The following is an 18,842-nucleotide window of genomic DNA, read 5'->3' on the forward strand; positions in this document are numbered from 1 at the left end:
CATTCTCTGCTCTAGAAAGCCACTAGTCTACTTTCTTTTTATATAGATTTGCCTCTTCTGAATATTCCATCTGTAAATACCTTGTGTGGTCCTTTGTGATTGGTTTCTTTCATCTAGAATATTTTTAAAAAAGATTTATTCTAGAGAGAGAGAGAGAAAGAGAGTGAGGAGGAGGGGGAGAGGGAGAAAGAGAATCTCAAGCAGACTCCCTGATGAGTGAAGAACCTGACTCAGGACTTGAGCCCACGACCCTAAGATTATGACCTGAGTTGAAATCAGGAGTTGGATGCTTAACTGACTGAGCTACCCAGGTGCCCCTTTTCTAGAATATTTTTTAAGGATCCATGTTGTAGCTTGTATCAGCATTTCATTCCTTTTCATTGAGGAATAATATGCCATTATATGGTTAAATACATTTATTCATTCATCAGTTGATGGACTTTTGGATTCCACTTTTTGGCTATTATGAGTAATGCTGCCATGAACTTTCATGTACAAGTTTTTATGTGGTTGGATGTTACGACTCTTGGTATATATCTAGAAGTAGAATTGCTAGGCCACATGGCGACTGTTTAACTTTTTTGAGGAACTACCAGATTGTTTTCTAAAGCAGCTGCACCATTTACATCCTCACTGGCAATGTATGAGAGTTCCAATTTCTTCACATCCTCTCTGAAGCTTGGAATTGTCTTTTTGATTATAGCCATTCCATGGGTATAAAGTAGTATCTCGTTGTGGTTTTGATTTGCAGTTTTGTGGTGGTTAATGATGTTGAGCATCTTTTAATGTTCTATTTTTAAATCTTTTACTTGGTTAATAATGTGGAATTTAACCCCATTAGGTGATAGCTAGTAAAATATTATTGTCAGTTTTTAGTAGTTCATTGCTAATGAGGTCAAGGCTGCACGATCTAGCTCTAAATGAATTGGTTAGCTTTTATAGAGAAGATTGTGGTTTAAATAGCTACACTCATATGTCCTAAGTCTGTTCAATGATTTGACAGGCCCTTGATCTTGCCACTTAAGAAGGTGTGGATGGATCAACCAAAAAGTATGTCCTAATGACTCCAAATATTATTCCAATAAAAATACAATTTATTATCAACACATATTTTTAAGAGCAATGATTTATTATTTTACTAAAAATGGTATTTACTCATTTCAAACATTTCTGAACCATCAAAAAGATACAAAGAAGAAAGCAATAAATTGCTCTAAATCTCACTTTTCTAGAAATAACCAGTTAGGTTTTAGGGAACTGTAATATCTTTAAACATATACAGTTAGATTTAGGGCCAGATGGTTGAATGCATAGAAATAATTTCATGAGAATGGGATCATATTAGATCAGCTTCTTAAAAATAAAAAGGTATCAATTAATTTTACCTGAGTTAACAAAAAAAGAAAAAAATACTTAAGTGAAACAAAGAATGATTAAATTGATTTAAAGCTCACCACCCATTTTGTTTACCATGACTTCTCCAGTTGATTTTTTTTTGTTCACGTCTTGAATGGCTGAATATCATCATCAGAAAGTTTTTTCAGGATAGCCCAGGTGGCTCTGCAGTTTAGCACCGCCTTGCCCAGGGCGTGATCCTGGAGACCTGGGATCAAGTCCCACATCGGGCTCCCTACATGAAGTCTGCTTCTCCCTCTGTATCCCTTCCTCCCTCTGTCTCTCATGAATAAATAAAATTTTAAAGTTTTTTCAAGAAGAACCCCCATAAGTGTGATAGAAACTTTTGGTGAACCAACATTACTTTTTCATTTTTTAGTATAATACTCCCAATTTTATTTTATTTTTTTAAATTTTTTTTTCATTTATTTATGATAGTCACACAGAGAGAGAGAGAGAGAGGCAGAGACACAGGCAGAGGGAGAAGCAGGCTCCATGCACTGGGAGCCTGACGTGGGATTCGATCCCGGGTCTCCAGGATCGCGCCCTGGGCCAAAGGCAGGCGCTAAACCGCTGCGCCACCCAGGGATCCCAATACTCCCAATTTTAGATGTACGCACTGCTCCCAAGAATAGAGTGTATAAGCCTAGCTTCCTTTGCAGGTAGATGCCCTCTAAGTTCTGGCCGGTGAGGTGTAAGTAGAAGTGTTATATGAAAATTACAGCAAATAACTTTAGAGGGGGATGTGCATATAATCTGTTCTCCTTCCTGCTAGCAAATGCAAGTTGCTATGCCTCCAGACTTTATTTATTTATTTTTTTAGGAAAGTTTTTTTTTTTTTTAAGATTTTATTTATTTACTCATGAGAGACACAGAGAGAGAGAGACAGAGACAGAGACACAGGCAGAGGGAGAAGCAGGCTTCATGCAAGGAGCCCGATTTGGGACTTGATCCTGGATCTCCAGGATCATACCCCAGGCTGCAGGCGGCGCTAAACCGATGCACCACCGGGGCTGCCCACCTCCAGACTTTATATGAAACTTTATTTTTATTATTTTTAAAGTCAATTTTTAAGGAATTCCACATGTTAATTCCTTCCACTGCCAATTACCTTAGTCCCTCCAAAGTCAGAATCATAACCTTCAAAATAGCCCTTTTAAGAACTTTTGTTCAAACCACAGTTCACTGTCATTCCACAACTGTTTTGGTTGGGCTTCATCTCCACTCGAATATGGACATGCTTCAAAAATCCGCCCCACCCCCTCCGTAATCTTTGGGATTCAATTTCTTCAAGCAATTTACTTTAGTGCCCTAGAAGTCAAATTGAAAGAAGCACATGAATTGCTATTTTGGCAAATGATCTAAAATATATAATTATTAATTTCCCAGTCTACTCCTGAGCCTAGCAGAAAATGTTACAAGTCTCATTGTCACCACTGCAATAGATCTGCTGTGATGAAAGCATAACTTGTGTTTCAATATAGCCACAAAACTTTTTTAAAAAATTTTTATTGTTTTTAAAGATTTGAGAGAGGGATCCCTGGGTGGCGCAGCGGTTTGGCGCCTGCCTTTGGCCCAGGGCGCGATCCTGGAGACCCAGGATCGAATCCCACATCGGGCTCCCGGTGCATGGAGCCTGCTTCTCCCTCTGCCTGTGTCTCTGCCTCTCTCTCTCTCACTGTGTGCCTATCATAAATAAATAAAAAAAAAAATTTAAAAAAAAAAAAAATAAAGATTTGAGAGAGAGAGAGAGAGAAACATGAGCAGGGGAGAGGCAGAGAGAGAAACAGACTCCCTGCAGAAAAACTTTAAAAACACCTAGATTCAGCAATTGCTAATATTTGCCTTATTTGCTTTATTTTTTCTTATACATATGTGCATGTGTATGTATATAAATAACACATTTCTTCCTGAGTCATTTGAAGGTAAGCTGCAGACATTTTACTCTTAAATATCAGGATATGTTTCCTAAAAATAAGATTTTTTTTTAAAGATTGTTATTTATTCACAAGAGACAGAGAGAGAGGCAGAGACATAGGCAGAGGGAGAAGCAGGCTCCATGCAGGGAGCCTGATGTGGGACTCAATCCTGGGACTCCAGGATCATGCCCTGAGCCGAAGGCAGATGCTTAAACGCTGAACCACCCAGGCATCCCAAAAATAAGATTTTCTAAAAAATAATAGCAATTCCCTAATGTTTTCTAGTGTCCATTTTGTATTCAAATATCCCCAGTTATTCCTGCTCCCCACATTGCCTTTTGAAGACTTAAAAAACAACCTAAAACTAAAAAAACAGGATCCAAGATCTAATTACATTGTATTTGGCTTTTGCATCTCTTTAGTCGTTTAAGTTTTTATTTTTTAAAGATTTTATTTATTCATGAGGGAGGGGGAGAGAGAGAGAGAGAGAGAGAGAGAGAGAGAGAGAGGCGGAGACACAGGCAGAGGGAGAAGCAGGCTCCATGCAGGGAGCCTGACATGGGACTTGATCCCAGGTCTCCAGGATCATGCCCTGGGCTGAAGGCAGGCGCTAAACCGCTGAGCCATCCAGGTGTCCCTGGCCAAAAACATTTTGTGCAGCTTTTCATACTGCATCACATCAGGAAGTGGAAGAGGCAGTTTGTTCTGGTAATGGTGTACTAATTTTTTTTTTTTTTTTTTAAGATTTTTAACTAACCTCCATACCTAATGTGGAACTCAAACCCACAACCCTGAGATCAAGAGTTGCATGTTCCGACTGAACCAGCCAGGCACCTTGGTGATACAAAATGTGATAATTTGATTAAGATGTTGACCTCTACATAGATCTATTTAAAGGTAGATAATCTGTGGGGATGATTCTTTAGCATTACTCTTTAATCAATTTTAGTATACATTTATGACCTCTGACTGCATCAATTACGTCACTGAATAATTTTCTAAATCTATCATTTTTCTTATATTAGCTAGTATTCTTGGGTAAATAGCTTTCCTTCGTCAACGGAGGATAAACATCAGTTTCTCCCAAGACACACAGTAAATGCTTACGATTCCCTTTAATTACTAATTGGCAGAGATGGTATAATAGTCCTCTTTAAAGTTTGCAAAGGATTTTGAGGTATTATTCTTGAAGTTAAATAATTTTGTTAAGATATGCCTCCATGAAGACTATTCTATATCATCTTTTTTCTGGTATACAGTGTACCTTTTTAATATGCAGGTTCAGTTAATGTATTAATTTATTTCTGAATACTTTTTCTGTTCCATTTGTTGGCTTCTCCAATTTAGGAATACAATGATCTGTATGTTGGGTTAGCTTTGCTCTCTCGTCATCTATTTTGATATCCTGTCTTGTTCTTCTGCATTTCTTGTGATAATTTCCAGTGTTGTTTCCATATTGGTAATTTGATTTCCATGCTTTTTTTTTCCTGTTGTTTCAAATATATTCATTAGATTTGAAATTGTGTTTACATTTGATTATGTCTTTAGCTTGGATTTTCTTTTTGCTATCCATCTTTAAGTTCTTGATATTTTGAATTCATATTGTAACTAAATTCTTCTTTGGTAGAGAATCTGCTTCGTTGATGTAAACTTTCTTCCAGATGGGGTTCTTCATTTATCTTTCTCACCTAATGTAAATTTGAGGATTTTGGTTTGCTTGGACTATGTTCCTTTCTGCTGTTGTTGCTTGTTTGATGGGGCAAGTCTTTCCAAATTGTTCTGATACATTGTATATGGATTCTTGACATTCTCTGCACTTTATCTAGGAATAAGTTGATCTTCTTAGAGGTATAGCTTGGTGGTTGTGCATTGTTTTGTCATTTCTCTATAGCCTAATATTGGAAAAGGGTGGAGTAGGGAAAAGGATGAGATCTACTGAGATTCAGTATAGCCTCTGCTAGGGAACAGGCCTTAGCTCTTTCTTGAGATCCTATGAAATGTCCAGTTAGTTACACAGCCCATTACATGCAGCCAATGGTGTATCTCAGTTCCGTGTATTTTGGCTTATTCTCTTAGTTCTGCACAGGAATAATGACCTGATCATGGCAAGTCCTGGTGAAACTTTTTTTTTTTCTTCTGCTAAAGACTGTTTTATTTTCCTTGTCAAGGGAAAAAAAAAAAAATCAACGACTCTCCATTATTTTAAGGATATAGTGCAAACCTCCATGTTCAGCTCCATCCACAATCTAACCTTTCAGGCTTATGTCGTCCCCTTTTCATCACACATGAACTCTTCTCTCTTGCGCCGATTCTATTTAGTGTCTCTAAATCCACGTTTTCCTACATCTATCTTTTTATTCCATAGACCCATGTAGAATGTTCTTTTCACTTATCTTTATCTCAATTCTACCTATACTTCCAATTTCCTCCATGAAGTATTTCCTGACTTAATTATAACTGCAAAGTCTCTTCGTCTTTTGAATTCCTATGTAGAATTTGTCTCTGTATGATTCACTGGCACTGTTTTCCGGCCTGGGCATTACCGGTCGTGTATATTTTCGCTTATGTCTCAAATCGTTTTCGAGAATTTGTTTTTGTTTTTGGCAGTGCCCTTTATCTGCATGCACAGTGCCACCTGCCATATTTGTAGATTCCTATTCCCTTAAATAATAAAACCCCTTCCCATCTTGATTTTTTGCAGGCAGCAACTGCTCACCCAGACTCGGGCACTTCTACCCTCCTGGAGACTCTCCTACCTCTCACAGGGCTATATTAAAGCTTGAGGTAGTTGCAGAGTTAGAGCTTGGAAAGGACAGGACAGGCCCCCAATATCCCTTGTATTTTTACAGCCTTAGTCACTGAGATCTTGAAATCTCTTCCCACAATTCCACAAATTGTGGTTGCAATTTGAAAATGGGCCACTTCAGAATTCCCAGTTCACTCTGGGCAGTTTTAGGAGGAATGCCACGGGCATCCGCGTCTGAAGGCCCCGGCTGGTGGCTCGTGGTGTGAGCCCCTGCCCATTTCCAAACTCTGGGTATCCTCAGGTCACTTGGGAGGTGGCTCCCCGGAAGGCGCTGGTTCTTAGGGCAGAGTGAGACCACATCCCCCCAGCGTTTTTCCTACGCGTGGCAGCGCCGCACTTTAACTCGCCGGAACGCACCTGAACAAACAGGAAAACTGAAGTAGGAAACAAACCAAACTTGGGCTTCAGTCAGCTACAGGAGCCCTGAGGGGCTGGTGCAGAGGGGGTCCTCCGGGTGGGCCACAGAGACTGTCTCTACTCCGACTCCACTGCCTTTCATAGATGCACTCGCAGGCGGGCCGCCGCCTCGGTCACTTAGGGATCGCAGGGCGCTGACGAGGGGTCGCCCTCAGGGAGCCTGCCTCCGCTCGGCGGGAGAGCCGCAGGAACCGCCGGCGCCGGCAACGGCCTCTCCACACGGCCCCCTCCGGGCGTGCGGAATCCTGGGACTCGTGGTCCAGCTCCGCGCGCTCCCCGCCGGAACTGGCATTGAAGGGACTACAATTCCCAGGATGCGTCGGGGAAGCGCGGGGCGGGGGGGAAACCTGGGCGGGGAGAGGGAGGGGGCGGCCCCGGGCTCTGGGGCGTCGCGGTTCCAAGCGCCGTGCTCTCGCCTAGTAACCGGCCGCCGCGGTTCCCGAAAGCGGCGCTGTGGCCCCGCCCCGGAGCCCCGGCTGGAGGAAGAATCTGTCTCCCGCGGCGCCCCAGTGACGAAGCCCGTCTTCGGGTGCGGGAGGCGGGGAAGGGAGGGCAGGCAGAGGATTTCGCTCCTCGGTGCGAGATCCGGGACGCGCTGGCGGCGCCCGCTCGGAGCAGAGGTTAGAGGCAGAGAGAGCTGGGATGCTCTGCGGGCGAGGCTGCCTCGGGTGTGGGAGGAAGGAGCGGGGACCCCGGCCGGGAGGCAGTGCGCGCGGGGCGGGCTGTCCCTGGGGGCTGGCATCCCTCGGACCTGCGGCGGCCGAAGACCGGGGTGTGTGTGCGCACGCTGCGGGGTGGGGTGGGGGGCGCCCCTGGGCCCCAACCCCCGCCGGGCTGGAGGCTAACCCTGGAGCCCAGGGGTGCCCGTAGCCAGCTCCCACCTTCCTGAAGGGGGGGGGGGGTGGTGGTACACGATTTTTGCCACTTGTTAATTATTTAATTTCCTCTGGACCAGGTGCATTAGTAGGTAGCGCTTTCCTGCCTCCAATTGCACTAGTATCTCGTTTCCTCTAATTCAGAAAAATCTTTTATGACGCTTGCATTGGAGTTGCTGATTTGTGAGAACTGCTAAGTTCTTTATGGTCCCCCCCCACCCCCCGGCCAAGAGAGGGTTCACGAGAGCTATGGATTTTAAATTGGAGCATCCAAAAGAAAAAAAAAAATGACCACTGCATATTCGCCCCGGCTTAATGGGGGAAACAGAAAGTATTCTCTCAAATCGTATCAGCAACCACCCGCCAGAAGCAGTTAGGGCGTATTTAATATCATTCAGGAGGTAGGTCTGGAGGGGGAAAAGGGAGAATAGTTGATTTAAAAAAAAAAAAAAAAAAAAGACCCAGCACTTGGTTTAGTTTGGGGATCGTTTTCTTGGGCTGCTGACTTATACCAAAAAGAAAAAAAAAAAAATCTGTTTCTTTCTTCCTCTCTCTTGCATCCTGGGTGTAGACTGTCAGTGTCGGATCCGACGGTGGTGATGGCAAAGCTTGCCCGGGCCCTCGGCCACATCAGAGCTGTCACAGGATAAATCCCATTGCCTGCTGCGAAGCCCCCCCGCCCCCCGCCCCGCCCCGCCCCGCAAACTTCAGTGAGCGTTGAACTGGGTAATCGGTGTTTGGCGATGCAGATCCCCGATTTGGAAGGCGGGGCGGCCCCCCGCCGAGCCGCTCGCGGCGCCCGAAGCCCGCAGGTGCAGTGAGGCGTGCGCGTGCGGGAGCTGGCGCCCGCGAGGACGCCCTGCCCGGGCGGAGCAGCCGGGGCGCCCGGCGGGGTCTGGCGGCCGCGCACCGGCGGCTCGTCTCCGGCGGCGGCGGCGGCGGCGGCGGCGGATGATGGTGGCGGCCGGCGCCCTGGGCTGTGTCTGTGCGTCGCCGCGGAAATCAGCGCCCGGCGCTGCGCCCTGAGCCCTCGCAGGTCCTCCGCAGCCCGAGTCTCGGCGAGGACAGACCCGGCGCGCAGGGGCCGCGGACCCGCGCGGGGGGCCCGGGGGGCGCGTGGGGTCGGCTTATCATGGCGGATCGGACAGCTCCCAGCTGCCAGCTCCGGCTGGAGTGGGTGTACGGGTACCGGGGCCACCAGTGCCGCAACAACCTGTACTACACGGCCGGCAAGGAGGTGGTCTACTTCGTGGCTGGGGTCGGGGTGGTTTACAACACCCGAGAGCACAGCCAAAAATTCTTCTTGGGACACAACGACGACATCATCAGGTAGGAAGGGTTGGCCTGGGGTCTGGGGAGGGGTTGGGTGTGCAGACTGGAAGTGGGGGGGTGGGGGTGGGGGAGAAGGACGACCAGCCCGGCTCTCCTGGGGTCCGATCCAGGAGCCCTCTGGAGTAAGGGACTCGCTCTGGAACTGCATGGGATCACAGAAGGGCTGCTGATGCTCAGGCTAGGGCACAAACGGGGAGGGGGGGTGGTAGGGGGGTGTGCAGGTGGGGAGGGAGAGATCTCTTTCCTCTTTATTCCCCTGGAAGGCTTTTGCATCTCTAAGGAGTTGAGTGTCCGGATGCTTTTTGGGTGTTCCTTCCTGCTACAAGTGGAAGAATCCAGGGTAACCATCTAACACTTCTTCCTGCCCTAACTAGGTAAATGTAGGACCAATGATCTGAACGGTGGGTGTCATCTGTGGCAGGCTCCTCAGTAGGTTCCTCAACACGCAAGAGGATTTAAAAAAAAAAAATCTAGAAGAAATTTTGCTACAGGTAATCTGGAATCTTCATCCCAGATGCTTTGAAACTGGAAAATTTCTGCAACGGGGTGGGGAGTTTGTTCTGCAATATTTCAGCTGGCAGTGTTTTAATGACAAAAAAAAAAAAAACATATTTATGAACTAAATGGAGACTCCCACAACATCACTGAGGTTATAAAAGGCTGGCAGCTGCTGGACCACAAAATCCTACCAGTCAGCTCACCAAATGACCAACATCTGGTAGTGGGTGGCCAAGACTGATTAGAAAAACACAACTGCATAAATAGCCATCTTAAGGGGCCTTCCCCCATTAAACTGTAGGGGGACATACTTTGATTCTTGGCCCTGTCCTGTCATCTCTGGACCAGACGCGTTTTCCTCCGGCTCTTGTTAGCTGCTTCTGTGACCCAACAAGGTGTGGTCCAGATGCTGCTCACAGGAAATCCCATTCAGCCTTCGGCAGTTAAGGAAGATTTCCGTATGGGAGCCTCACCCACAGGGCAAATGACTTGCTGAGGCTAGAACTGCAACTGACAGACCATATTCGTGCCTTCCAAACTTGTATGTTCCTTGCTGTATAGAACAACTTCTATCGCATTTTCAGAATATTGCCACTGGTACTCTAAGTTTGCCTTTCATGATGAAATAAATGGTTATATGGTGTAATGTTAATGGTTTTGATTTCTCCTTGGGGAGAATGATTTAAAAGTCTCGCTTAATCCCCCCCTTCTAGTGTTGAGCTTATTCTGGATCCCCCTTTTCTTCCTGAGCCCTAAAGTTGAAAAGCTGTTAGAAAATATGAACACTTAATATTTAAAAAATACAGTAAGATACATATTTTTTAAAATCTTGGCTTTTAGAAAAATGAAGATTTTAAGTATTAGGAGCTCTACTGTTCCCAGGATTTGATGGAACTTAATAATGTAAAACTTTCTTCATGTCACATATAAGAAAATAGCTTTTTTCTTTGCTCCCCAATATAATAATGGTTGTGGCTAGGGCATCCCACTTGGTTCTGTCCTGGAGATTTTGCTTCTCTAATTGCCAGGCTGATTATTAAAGTCACAGGTGCAAATGATTAAAAGTGACTTGTGAAAAGGTTAGATGTTTAAAAATTTAAACCTATTATGTTTTTGCTCTTTTTAATGTGGTGCTTTCCATTACACCATCCAAATAAGATGTGGTCCTTTGGGAGAAGGGAGAGAGTGGCAATTAAACAGGAAATTCCCTGGGGTTAAATAATATTGTTGTGACAGTTCACTGAATTACTTTGAGGGTTTGAACTCCTCATCTTCATTTTTTTTTTTCTCTAATAGGAGAAAAAAGAAAGAAAGAAATGTACTGTTGAAACTGATGATGGGAAAAGGGTGGAGTTGCAGTAAACTGCTGCGATGACAGGCAGCTGGACTAGTGGGATTGTGATGATATATGGCTTTAGTTAAACACTCAGATTTGAAGAAAAGGTGAATGAAGTTGTTTGTAAGGCTGGCTGCAGAAAGCCTCAAGTGATGAAAAGAAAAAAACATAGGATTTAGCTTCTGGTATTTTATGAAGGTAGTTCTATCATTACACAGAATAGTGGCAAGCCTACCTTGGGAGACTGGACTTTACTGCTAAATTTTTCATGATATTTAGTTGGGTCTGAGTATGTACAGGTGAGCAGAATACTTTAATATCCATATATGTCTTTGTACAAAGGAATGAAGTTAAGTCCAACCGATAAAAAAAACCCAAATCACAGATCATTATGTAATTAAGGGCTATAAAGTTCGACTGTTTATGCTGTTATTTTTCTTTATCATATATATGTATAATATATATATGTAATATATATTATACATATATATGTATTAGATACATATATACATATACATATATACATATACATATATGTATATATATTATTTTCTGATGAACATAGTATGCAAACCACATTTGTTTTTGGCCTTAGTATGTGGGATTCTTGACTGCCATTTCTTTCATAATTTTATTCCCAGAAACATATTGAATATTTAAAATTAATATTGTAAATTGTTGGGAATATTTATGTATTAACTGTGATATGAACAGGAGAATTATGGTCTTTTATCTTTATGAATTTCCACTCGTGTTCCTGTTACACTACTAATTTTCCACTTAACATAATGCAGTTAGCTATTGAATGAGGAGGACTGTAGCTAAGCTTTCAGTGCAAAAATGTTTGGGGTTTTTGGAAACATTACATGAACATTCAAGCTTCTAACCCTTGATTCCATCGAAGGAGATAATGTAAGTAACTGCCTATTGGCTTTTGCCTTAGCTTGAAAGCTATATTCATAGTGTGTATATTTCCTACTGCTTTATTTGTTGTGCTACTTTCCCCAGAATATTAACTAGAAAGCAGCCAAACAAATATTGATACCACACTCTGTTTTATAAAACCGTGTGATCCCTGAGATCACGATGAACTTTAATAATAACGTAGGATTTGTCAGAGCTCACTAGAGCTTAGCATATGTGCCTTCCTGATTTGACAGACTATGTGTTTAAGTCAGATTTTTTTAAAATGTTGATATGTGAAGCATAATGTGATTTATGGGCTGTGGAGGCTTAGTTTTATTCTTTTGAATGATTACCCTTCAATACAGATAACAGATTAGAGGATGATGCCTGTTTCAGCCCTGCTAGCCCTGTGACAGGGCAGGTACACACTAGGAGCAGCGTGTGCTCGCAGGCTAACAACAGGACTCAAATCAGGCTTCAAGGCAAGGCTGGTAATAGAGCCTGGAATATTTACTAACTGGGTTTCTACTTCAGGTAGCAAATCATGACACAGCTGGAGTAAATGAAAGAAAAGGTCATGAACACATTTTGCTGTCTGTCACCTCCCCTCCATTTTCAGTGACTCCACCTAAGACATTTATCTCCTGATTCTGGATTGGTGTATTGTTTCTGACTAGTTCCCTGTCTCCATTTTCCTTTTTCTTGTTTTTTCACTCTCTATCACAAGGTAAGTTTTTCTGCCCTCGTACTCTTTCTCAGGGGAAGGACTTTGCATTGACTTTGACCTTGCACGCACTCAGTGATGAACCCCACTGTGCTGTTTACTGGAGTCATCTGAATGAGTGGCTTGACCACTCAAGGCCTTGTTTATTTGTGAAATGGGGATAATAATGCCTGAGTTGCAAATTATGCAACTTGTAGTAATGTACAGAAATGATTTAGCCTGGGACCTGATCATGAGCTGGTATTCAATAACTGCTCTTTGTAGTCGTATTAGTAGTATTTAATTAAAAGCACACATTTACAGCACAAATAAAACAGGTTGTTCATTGTCCACCAGCTGAAGCTCAAACTCCTTAGCTTTCCATTCCCTCTGGCCCTAACCCATCTTTCTACCCTTATTTTCCTTTTTTTTTTAAGTATAAATTGTTTGCTTCCCACTTGCCATATAAAAAGATGATCTTTACTCTGATCTTTCCTGCATCATACTGGAATGATTTATCTCCCCATCAACACTTCCCCACAACAATGGCACAGCAATGAATTGTCAGACAGACCTGATTTCATTTCATTTCATTTCATTTTATTTTATTTTATTTTATTTTATTTTATTTTATTTTATTTTATTTTATTTTATTTTATTTTATTTTATTTTATTTTATTTTATTTTATTTTATTTTATTTTATTTTATTTTATTTATTTTATTATTTATTTTTTTCAGACCTGATTTTAAACCTAGATCCACCACCAGTTGGGCGACTTGGGGTAATTACTAAACCTCTGTGAGCCTTAGCTATCATCAGTAAAACAGCTTCTTATCTACAAATTGGAGATTTAAAGGTATCTGCCTTATAGTTTGTGGAGATTACGTACAGGGTGCCCCAATGTTTGGCAAACAGTAAGTGCCCACCACAGGGAACCTGTTTGTATCTATTCCCTGCGTGGCCCCATCTGCTTCAGCTTCACCAATCCCATGAGACCTCATACCATCCTTAGATGAAGGCGTGTTTTGCACTCCTGAAGTTTTGGGTCTTTTGTAACCACTGCTGCTCACTTAATATGTAGCACTTAGTACCTTTCTTTCATTCTGAATATTTTCATTTGTAAGTATATATAATAAGATCTTTGAGGATGAGAATAAATTTAATAGAGCCAATATTTCTTGAGTGCAGACTCAGCACTAAGTGTGTGTACAGATTTATCTCATCCATCTTAACAGCCTCTCGACATTGGTACTATTGTTAGCCTCAGTTTACTGGTGGGGAAACCAGGGCACGGTGGGGTTAAGGATCTTGCCCATAGTCACTATTTAACAGACTATAGAATGGGAATTGAAACCCAAGTCTGTCTGATTCCAAAGCCCAAAATTGTTGCTTCACTGTTTCTAAACTTTTTTTTAGAAAAAAGTCAGTGTGGTCCCTACCACTGTGTCTTATTTCTAACCAGAACTTAGTGAGCTTTTTGCTTCTTGTAACTCTAATTTTCTGTCTGGTGCTTTTCAGTTTATCAGGAATATTTGAAGCTGATTGGTAGAACTCAGTCAAGAAGTGGAACTATGTTCAAGTTCATTTCAGGAACATTACCAGCTTTGAAACAATGACCTACTAGAGATAATTTTAAAAATTAAGTCTCAATTGTGACATGGCTAAAGTAACAGGGTGCTGCAAATATAATTGAACTTGTTGAATTTGAAGAGAGGGCTCTAACAGCCATGGCTGGGTCTAGAGTGTGGAGTAAACAGGTTCACACGAAGGCCTGGAAATGTGATTTCATAATCTTTTTTCTTTCCAAATATTTTATTAATTCATTCATGAGAGACACACACAGAGAGGCAGACATAGACAGAGGGAAAAGCAGGCTCCCTGCAGGGAGCTTGATGTGGGACTCGATCCCTGGCCCGGGATCATGCCCTGAGCCGAAGGCTGATGCCCAACAGCTGAGCCATCCAGAATAAGGGGAACATGAGAGTGACTATAAAGAACCAAACCATATTGAGTTGAGTACCTGTTCTGTGCCAGTTACTTATATATATGTATGTGTGTGTATATATATATATATGTGTGTGTGTGGTCTGTGTGTGTGTGTATATATATATGTATGTATGTATGTGTATATCTATGTCATCTCATTACATTTCTCTCTCTCCCATCTCTGAGAAGTAGTCTTCTTATTTCACTCTGTGCAAGAGTGACTCTGAGAGGGAAAAGGCTCTGAGAAGGAAAGAGATTTAAGCAAAGTTACTCAGTAGTACCATTGACCGTTTGTTGGAGCCCGTTTATTTGCAAGAGCCTGAAGTGAATGGTTTTGATGGAGGTTTTTGATCTGTTCATAAGTGATATTGTTATTGTTGTTCTTATTAATAAGCTACAGTCTATTTGGTGATTTTTATTAAGATTTATTTTTTCCCTAAATTGGGAACATTTTTTTGTTTATTCATCAAAACCTCATTTAATCTCTAGAAGGTACCAGATGCAGGGAGTGTAGCAGTGAACAAGACCACATTCTTGCCTCGATTCTGGTGGTGGAGGCCAACAATGAATGAGCAAGAAGACATGGTGACTATAGACTGTAAAAAGTACTGAGAAGGGAATGATCATAGAGAGGAACTGGGTTGGTGGGAGCTACCTGCCATAGGATTCCAGAGCAGCTCTCTAGGCTGGTGGCATTTAAGCTGAGACCTGGGGATCCCTGGGTGGCGCAGCGGTTTAGTGCCTGCCTTTGGCCCAGGGCGCGATCCTGGAGACCCGGGATCGAATCCCACATCGGGGTCCCGGTGCATGGAGCCTGCTTCTCCCTCTGCTTCTCCCTCTGCCTGTGTCTCTGCCTCTCTCTCTCTCTCTCTCTCTGTGTGACTATCATAAATAAATAAAAATTAAAAAAAAATTAAGCTGAGACCTGAAGGATGAGAAGGGGCAGATAAGTGAAGACGGCATGGCAGAGGAGAGGTTATATGCAAAGGCACCAGGGTGAGAAGGAATTTGGTGTGCCCAGAATTCTGGTGTAGATACCCAGAGAAAGACCAAGGTCATTGTAATTCTCATCCAGGTCATTAATGCCTCAAGGGTCTTGATACCATATGTCCTAGATTTTCCTGGACAGTCACAAATATTTCATTCAATTATTGTTATAGATATACTTGTTCTTATCATATCGTGGGTCTCTATTTTTAATTCAGAATATATGACCATGTTTTTATTTAGGAAGAATGGATACTGTATAACGAGTCATTGTTTGACCAACATTGTACAGGAATATACTTTCTTATAAAGACTGATATTGGCCTCACAATCAACAGTCAATTAGAATGTAGATTATACTGTGGCAAGTGACAAACTGTTCCGTGGCAGCATCTGTAAGCAGAGCTGTCCTAAGACCTCTCCTACCCACAGGGTTTTGGATCTGAACAGTTTTGCAATGTAGGTGACATTTTTGCCACCTAAAAAAAGGAAGCTACTGAGAAGGCTGACTTGCTGGCTTTGCTTCTGGGACTTACTCTTCTTGAAGCTATATGGAAAGCCATCTTTAATTCACAAGACTACACATCTTCAGCAGTCAGGCTTTCCTGGTAGGTTTGACACAAGTTTGTCACATGTGGATTGGTCTCAAATATAATTAAAGTGTTTGAGAGCAGACATTTCTTCTCACATATCATTCTTTGTAGGAATCACCTGAGCACTTGCTAAACTCTAGCTTTCAGTCAGTAAGTCTGGTATGAGGCCTGATAGTCTGCATTTCTAACTAGCTCCCAAGTGATGCCAATGCTTTTGGTCCACAGGCCAATTAAGATTTTAGGGACCTCACTGGTATGTTTTAGAGATCACTAGACCAGTGTTTTTTTCAACCCAAATGATACTGTCAGCTAGCAAAATAGAATTTTAATAATATATATAATCCATACATTTATTAAATTCTTAAATTATGAGATGCCTGGGTGGCTCAGTGGTTAAGTGTCTGCCTTCGGCTCAGGGCATGATCCTGGAGTCTGTGATTGAGTCCCACATTGGGCTGCCTGCAGGGAGCTTGCTCCTCCCTCTGCCTATGTCTCTGCCTCTCTCTCTTCTCTGTGTCTCTCATGAATAAATAAATAAAATCTTAAAAATAAATAAATGAAATAAATTCTTAAATTAACAATTAATTTTTTTATTAGGATGGTGCCTAGACCTGTGTTCTAAATTCTCCAGAAAGAACCAAGCAGGGGTTGATTGGAACCAGTTAAGGAGATGTTGAGTTTGGAAGAGATGAGCAGTGGAAGAGATGTCCACAGCCTTTGTGTAGACATGTGTTTTCTAGTCCTATGAGTATACACCTAGGAGTAGACTTGCTGAATCATATGGCAACTCTGTGTTTAACTTTTTGAAGTACTGCCAAATTGTTTTCCAAAGCAATGTATAATCCCACCACCAATATCTGAGAGTGCCAACTCCTCCATGGCCTTGCCAACAATTGTTATGTTCTGTCTTTTTGATTATAGCCATCCTGCTGGATGTGAAGTGGTGTCTTGTTGTGATTCTGATTTGCATTTCCCTAATAATTAAGAATATTGATCATTGTTTCATAATTGATGATCTGTATATTCTCTTTGGAGAAAATGTCTATTCAAATCCTTTGCCTATTTTTTTCCTATTTTTAAAAAAGATTTTACTTATTTATTCATGAGAGACAGAGAGAGAGAGAGAGAGAGAGAGAGGGGCAGAGACATAGGCAGAGGGAGAAGCAGGCCCTCTGCTAGGACCCCGATGTGGGACTTGATCCCAGGACCCCAGGATCATGACCTGAGCCAAAGGCAGATACTCAACCACTGAGCCACCCAGATACCCCTCCTTTGCCCATTTTTAATTGTTGTTTTATTCTTAAGTCGTAAAAGTTCTTTGTATATTCTGGAAATAAGTCCCTTATCTGTTATTTGCAAATATTTTCTCCTATTCAGTGAGTTATTTTTTCACTTTTTTAATGGTGTCCTTTGAAGCACAAAAGTTTTCAATTTTGATTTCCAATTTCTTTTTTTCTTCAATCCCTTATACTTTTGGTGTTAAATCTAAGACATCATTGCCTAATTTAAGTCATGAAGATTTATGCCTACATTTTCTTCTAAGAGTTTCACCTTTGACATTTAGACAGATGATCCATTCTGAGTTAATTTTTATATTTGGTGTGAGGTAGGGGGAGTCCTACATCATTCTTTTGCATGTAGATATCTAGTTGTCCCAACACTATTTGTTGAAAAAACTGTTATTTTCCCTTTGAATTGTCTTGGATGTCTATAAGTTTTGAATTCCCCTAGCAGAGGGTCCATTCTTTTCATTTAGAAGATACTGAACATTTGGAGACCCAGAAACTGAATCATTAAAAATATAACTTAGAAGTAATAGAAATCCGAGGCTTTGGTTGCTATACTACTTGAAAAGATGGTGTTAGAAACTATAAGGATGTGTAGATTTTTATATATTTAAAGAATATAACCATATTTATACTTTGAGGAACCAGTGCAGTATTTGGTAACTGCTGGTTTAGGGACCAGCAATGGTCAATACTTTGGCTTTGTTTACTTCCAAAGAGTCTTGCTTTTTAAAAATGAATTTCCAAAAAAAAAAAAACCAAAAAACAAAAAAAAAAAGAATTTCCAGCCTTCAGCCTTGCTGCTGGAGACAGTTCTCTTGAGGCAGCCAAAGGGAAAGCAGAGAGAGTAATTAGAGAATATGCCCCTTGACTTCTACCTCTTTTTCGGTTCATTCCTTTCGTCCCCCAGTTGGACGACCTCAACCCAGAAGTTGAAGTATTCCACAGTTATACACTAGTTTCTTTTGCCACCCCTTTTCCTATTAGCATGAAAGAGGGGAGTGTGGCGGGCCAGCAATAACTCCCTGAGATAAAAGAATCTTTTTCTGGACTGGTAGTGCATAAATAGGTTGGTCAGAGAATTATTCTAAAGTTATTGAGAGGGATCCCTGGGTGGCGCAGCGGTTTGGCGCCTGCCTTTGGCCCAGGGCGCGATCCTGGAGACCCGGGATCGAATCCCACGTCGGGCTCCCGGTGCATGGAGCCTGCTTCTCCCTCTGCCTGTGTCTCTGCCTCTCTCTCTCTCTGTGACTATCATAAATAAATAAAAAAAAATTAAAAAAAAATTTAAAAAAAATAAAGTTATTGAGAATTATTTTAAGGCATGAGGATTATTGTTAAGTGTAGCTGCTATGTAACACTGTCATTAAAACATTTTCTGTTTGTTGTGAACTGATATTTTATGGTAAGAATAGAACAGGATCCGCAAAGCACAGGATGCCTTCTAAATAAGAGATCAGTTGCAAGAAATTGAAACTTTTTCAAAGAAATACAATTAAGGAGAGGATCATAAGATGACAAGAGAATCTTTGGGAACTCAATTATAGAGTAGGCTGGCCTTTCAGGCATTGCACAGTTATCAGGCAGGTATTTCTTTCTCTTTCCCTGGTTCTTTCTCTTGTAAGAATCATAGATTCTTACAGATTCATATCTCTCTTTCTCTCTGAATAATATATGCCTTAATTGTCTATGACTGCAGACTAGCTTCTTAACTCAGAGATCCATTTTGCACATAGTCACCCCTCTCCAGAATTCATCTTCACTCCTCAGTACACATGACCACCCAGCTTGGTCCTACAAC

General features: G+C 41.9%; 1 protein-coding gene and 1 non-coding gene across 9 annotated transcripts in view; one reads left to right on the forward strand and one right to left on the reverse strand.

Annotated features, from left to right (window-relative positions):
* Positions 1 to 2,805: 2,805 nt before the first annotated feature.
* On the reverse strand, positions 2,806 to 2,932 carry LOC144324421 (small nucleolar RNA SNORA1). Its single transcript, XR_013389938.1, has one exon. It is a non-coding gene; the product is annotated as a small nucleolar RNA SNORA1 (small nucleolar RNA).
* Positions 2,933 to 6,884: 3,952 nt separating this feature from the next.
* Positions 6,885 to 18,842, forward strand: part of EML6 (EMAP like 6) — a 270,622-nt gene continuing 258,664 nt past the window's right edge. For 4 of the 8 annotated variants that reach the window (XR_013389567.1, XR_013389566.1, XM_077915406.1 and 1 more), the window contains exons 1-2: positions 6,893 to 7,157; positions 7,984 to 8,741. Coding sequence is in view for 5 of the 8 variants with exons in the window: in XM_077915406.1 (XP_077771532.1) it covers positions 8,545 to 8,741 (197 nt within the window). In the remaining 3 variants the exon portion in view is untranslated. Of the gene's footprint in view, positions 7,158 to 7,983; positions 8,742 to 18,842 lie in introns of all 8 variants that reach the window. The other 4 variants (XR_013389568.1, XM_077915410.1, XM_077915411.1 and 1 more) reach the window with 2 other exon arrangements.

Source organism: Canis aureus, chromosome 11 (genome assembly GCF_053574225.1).
Source record: "Canis aureus isolate CA01 chromosome 11, VMU_Caureus_v.1.0, whole genome shotgun sequence".
NCBI lineage: Eukaryota > Metazoa > Chordata > Mammalia > Carnivora > Canidae > Canis > Canis aureus.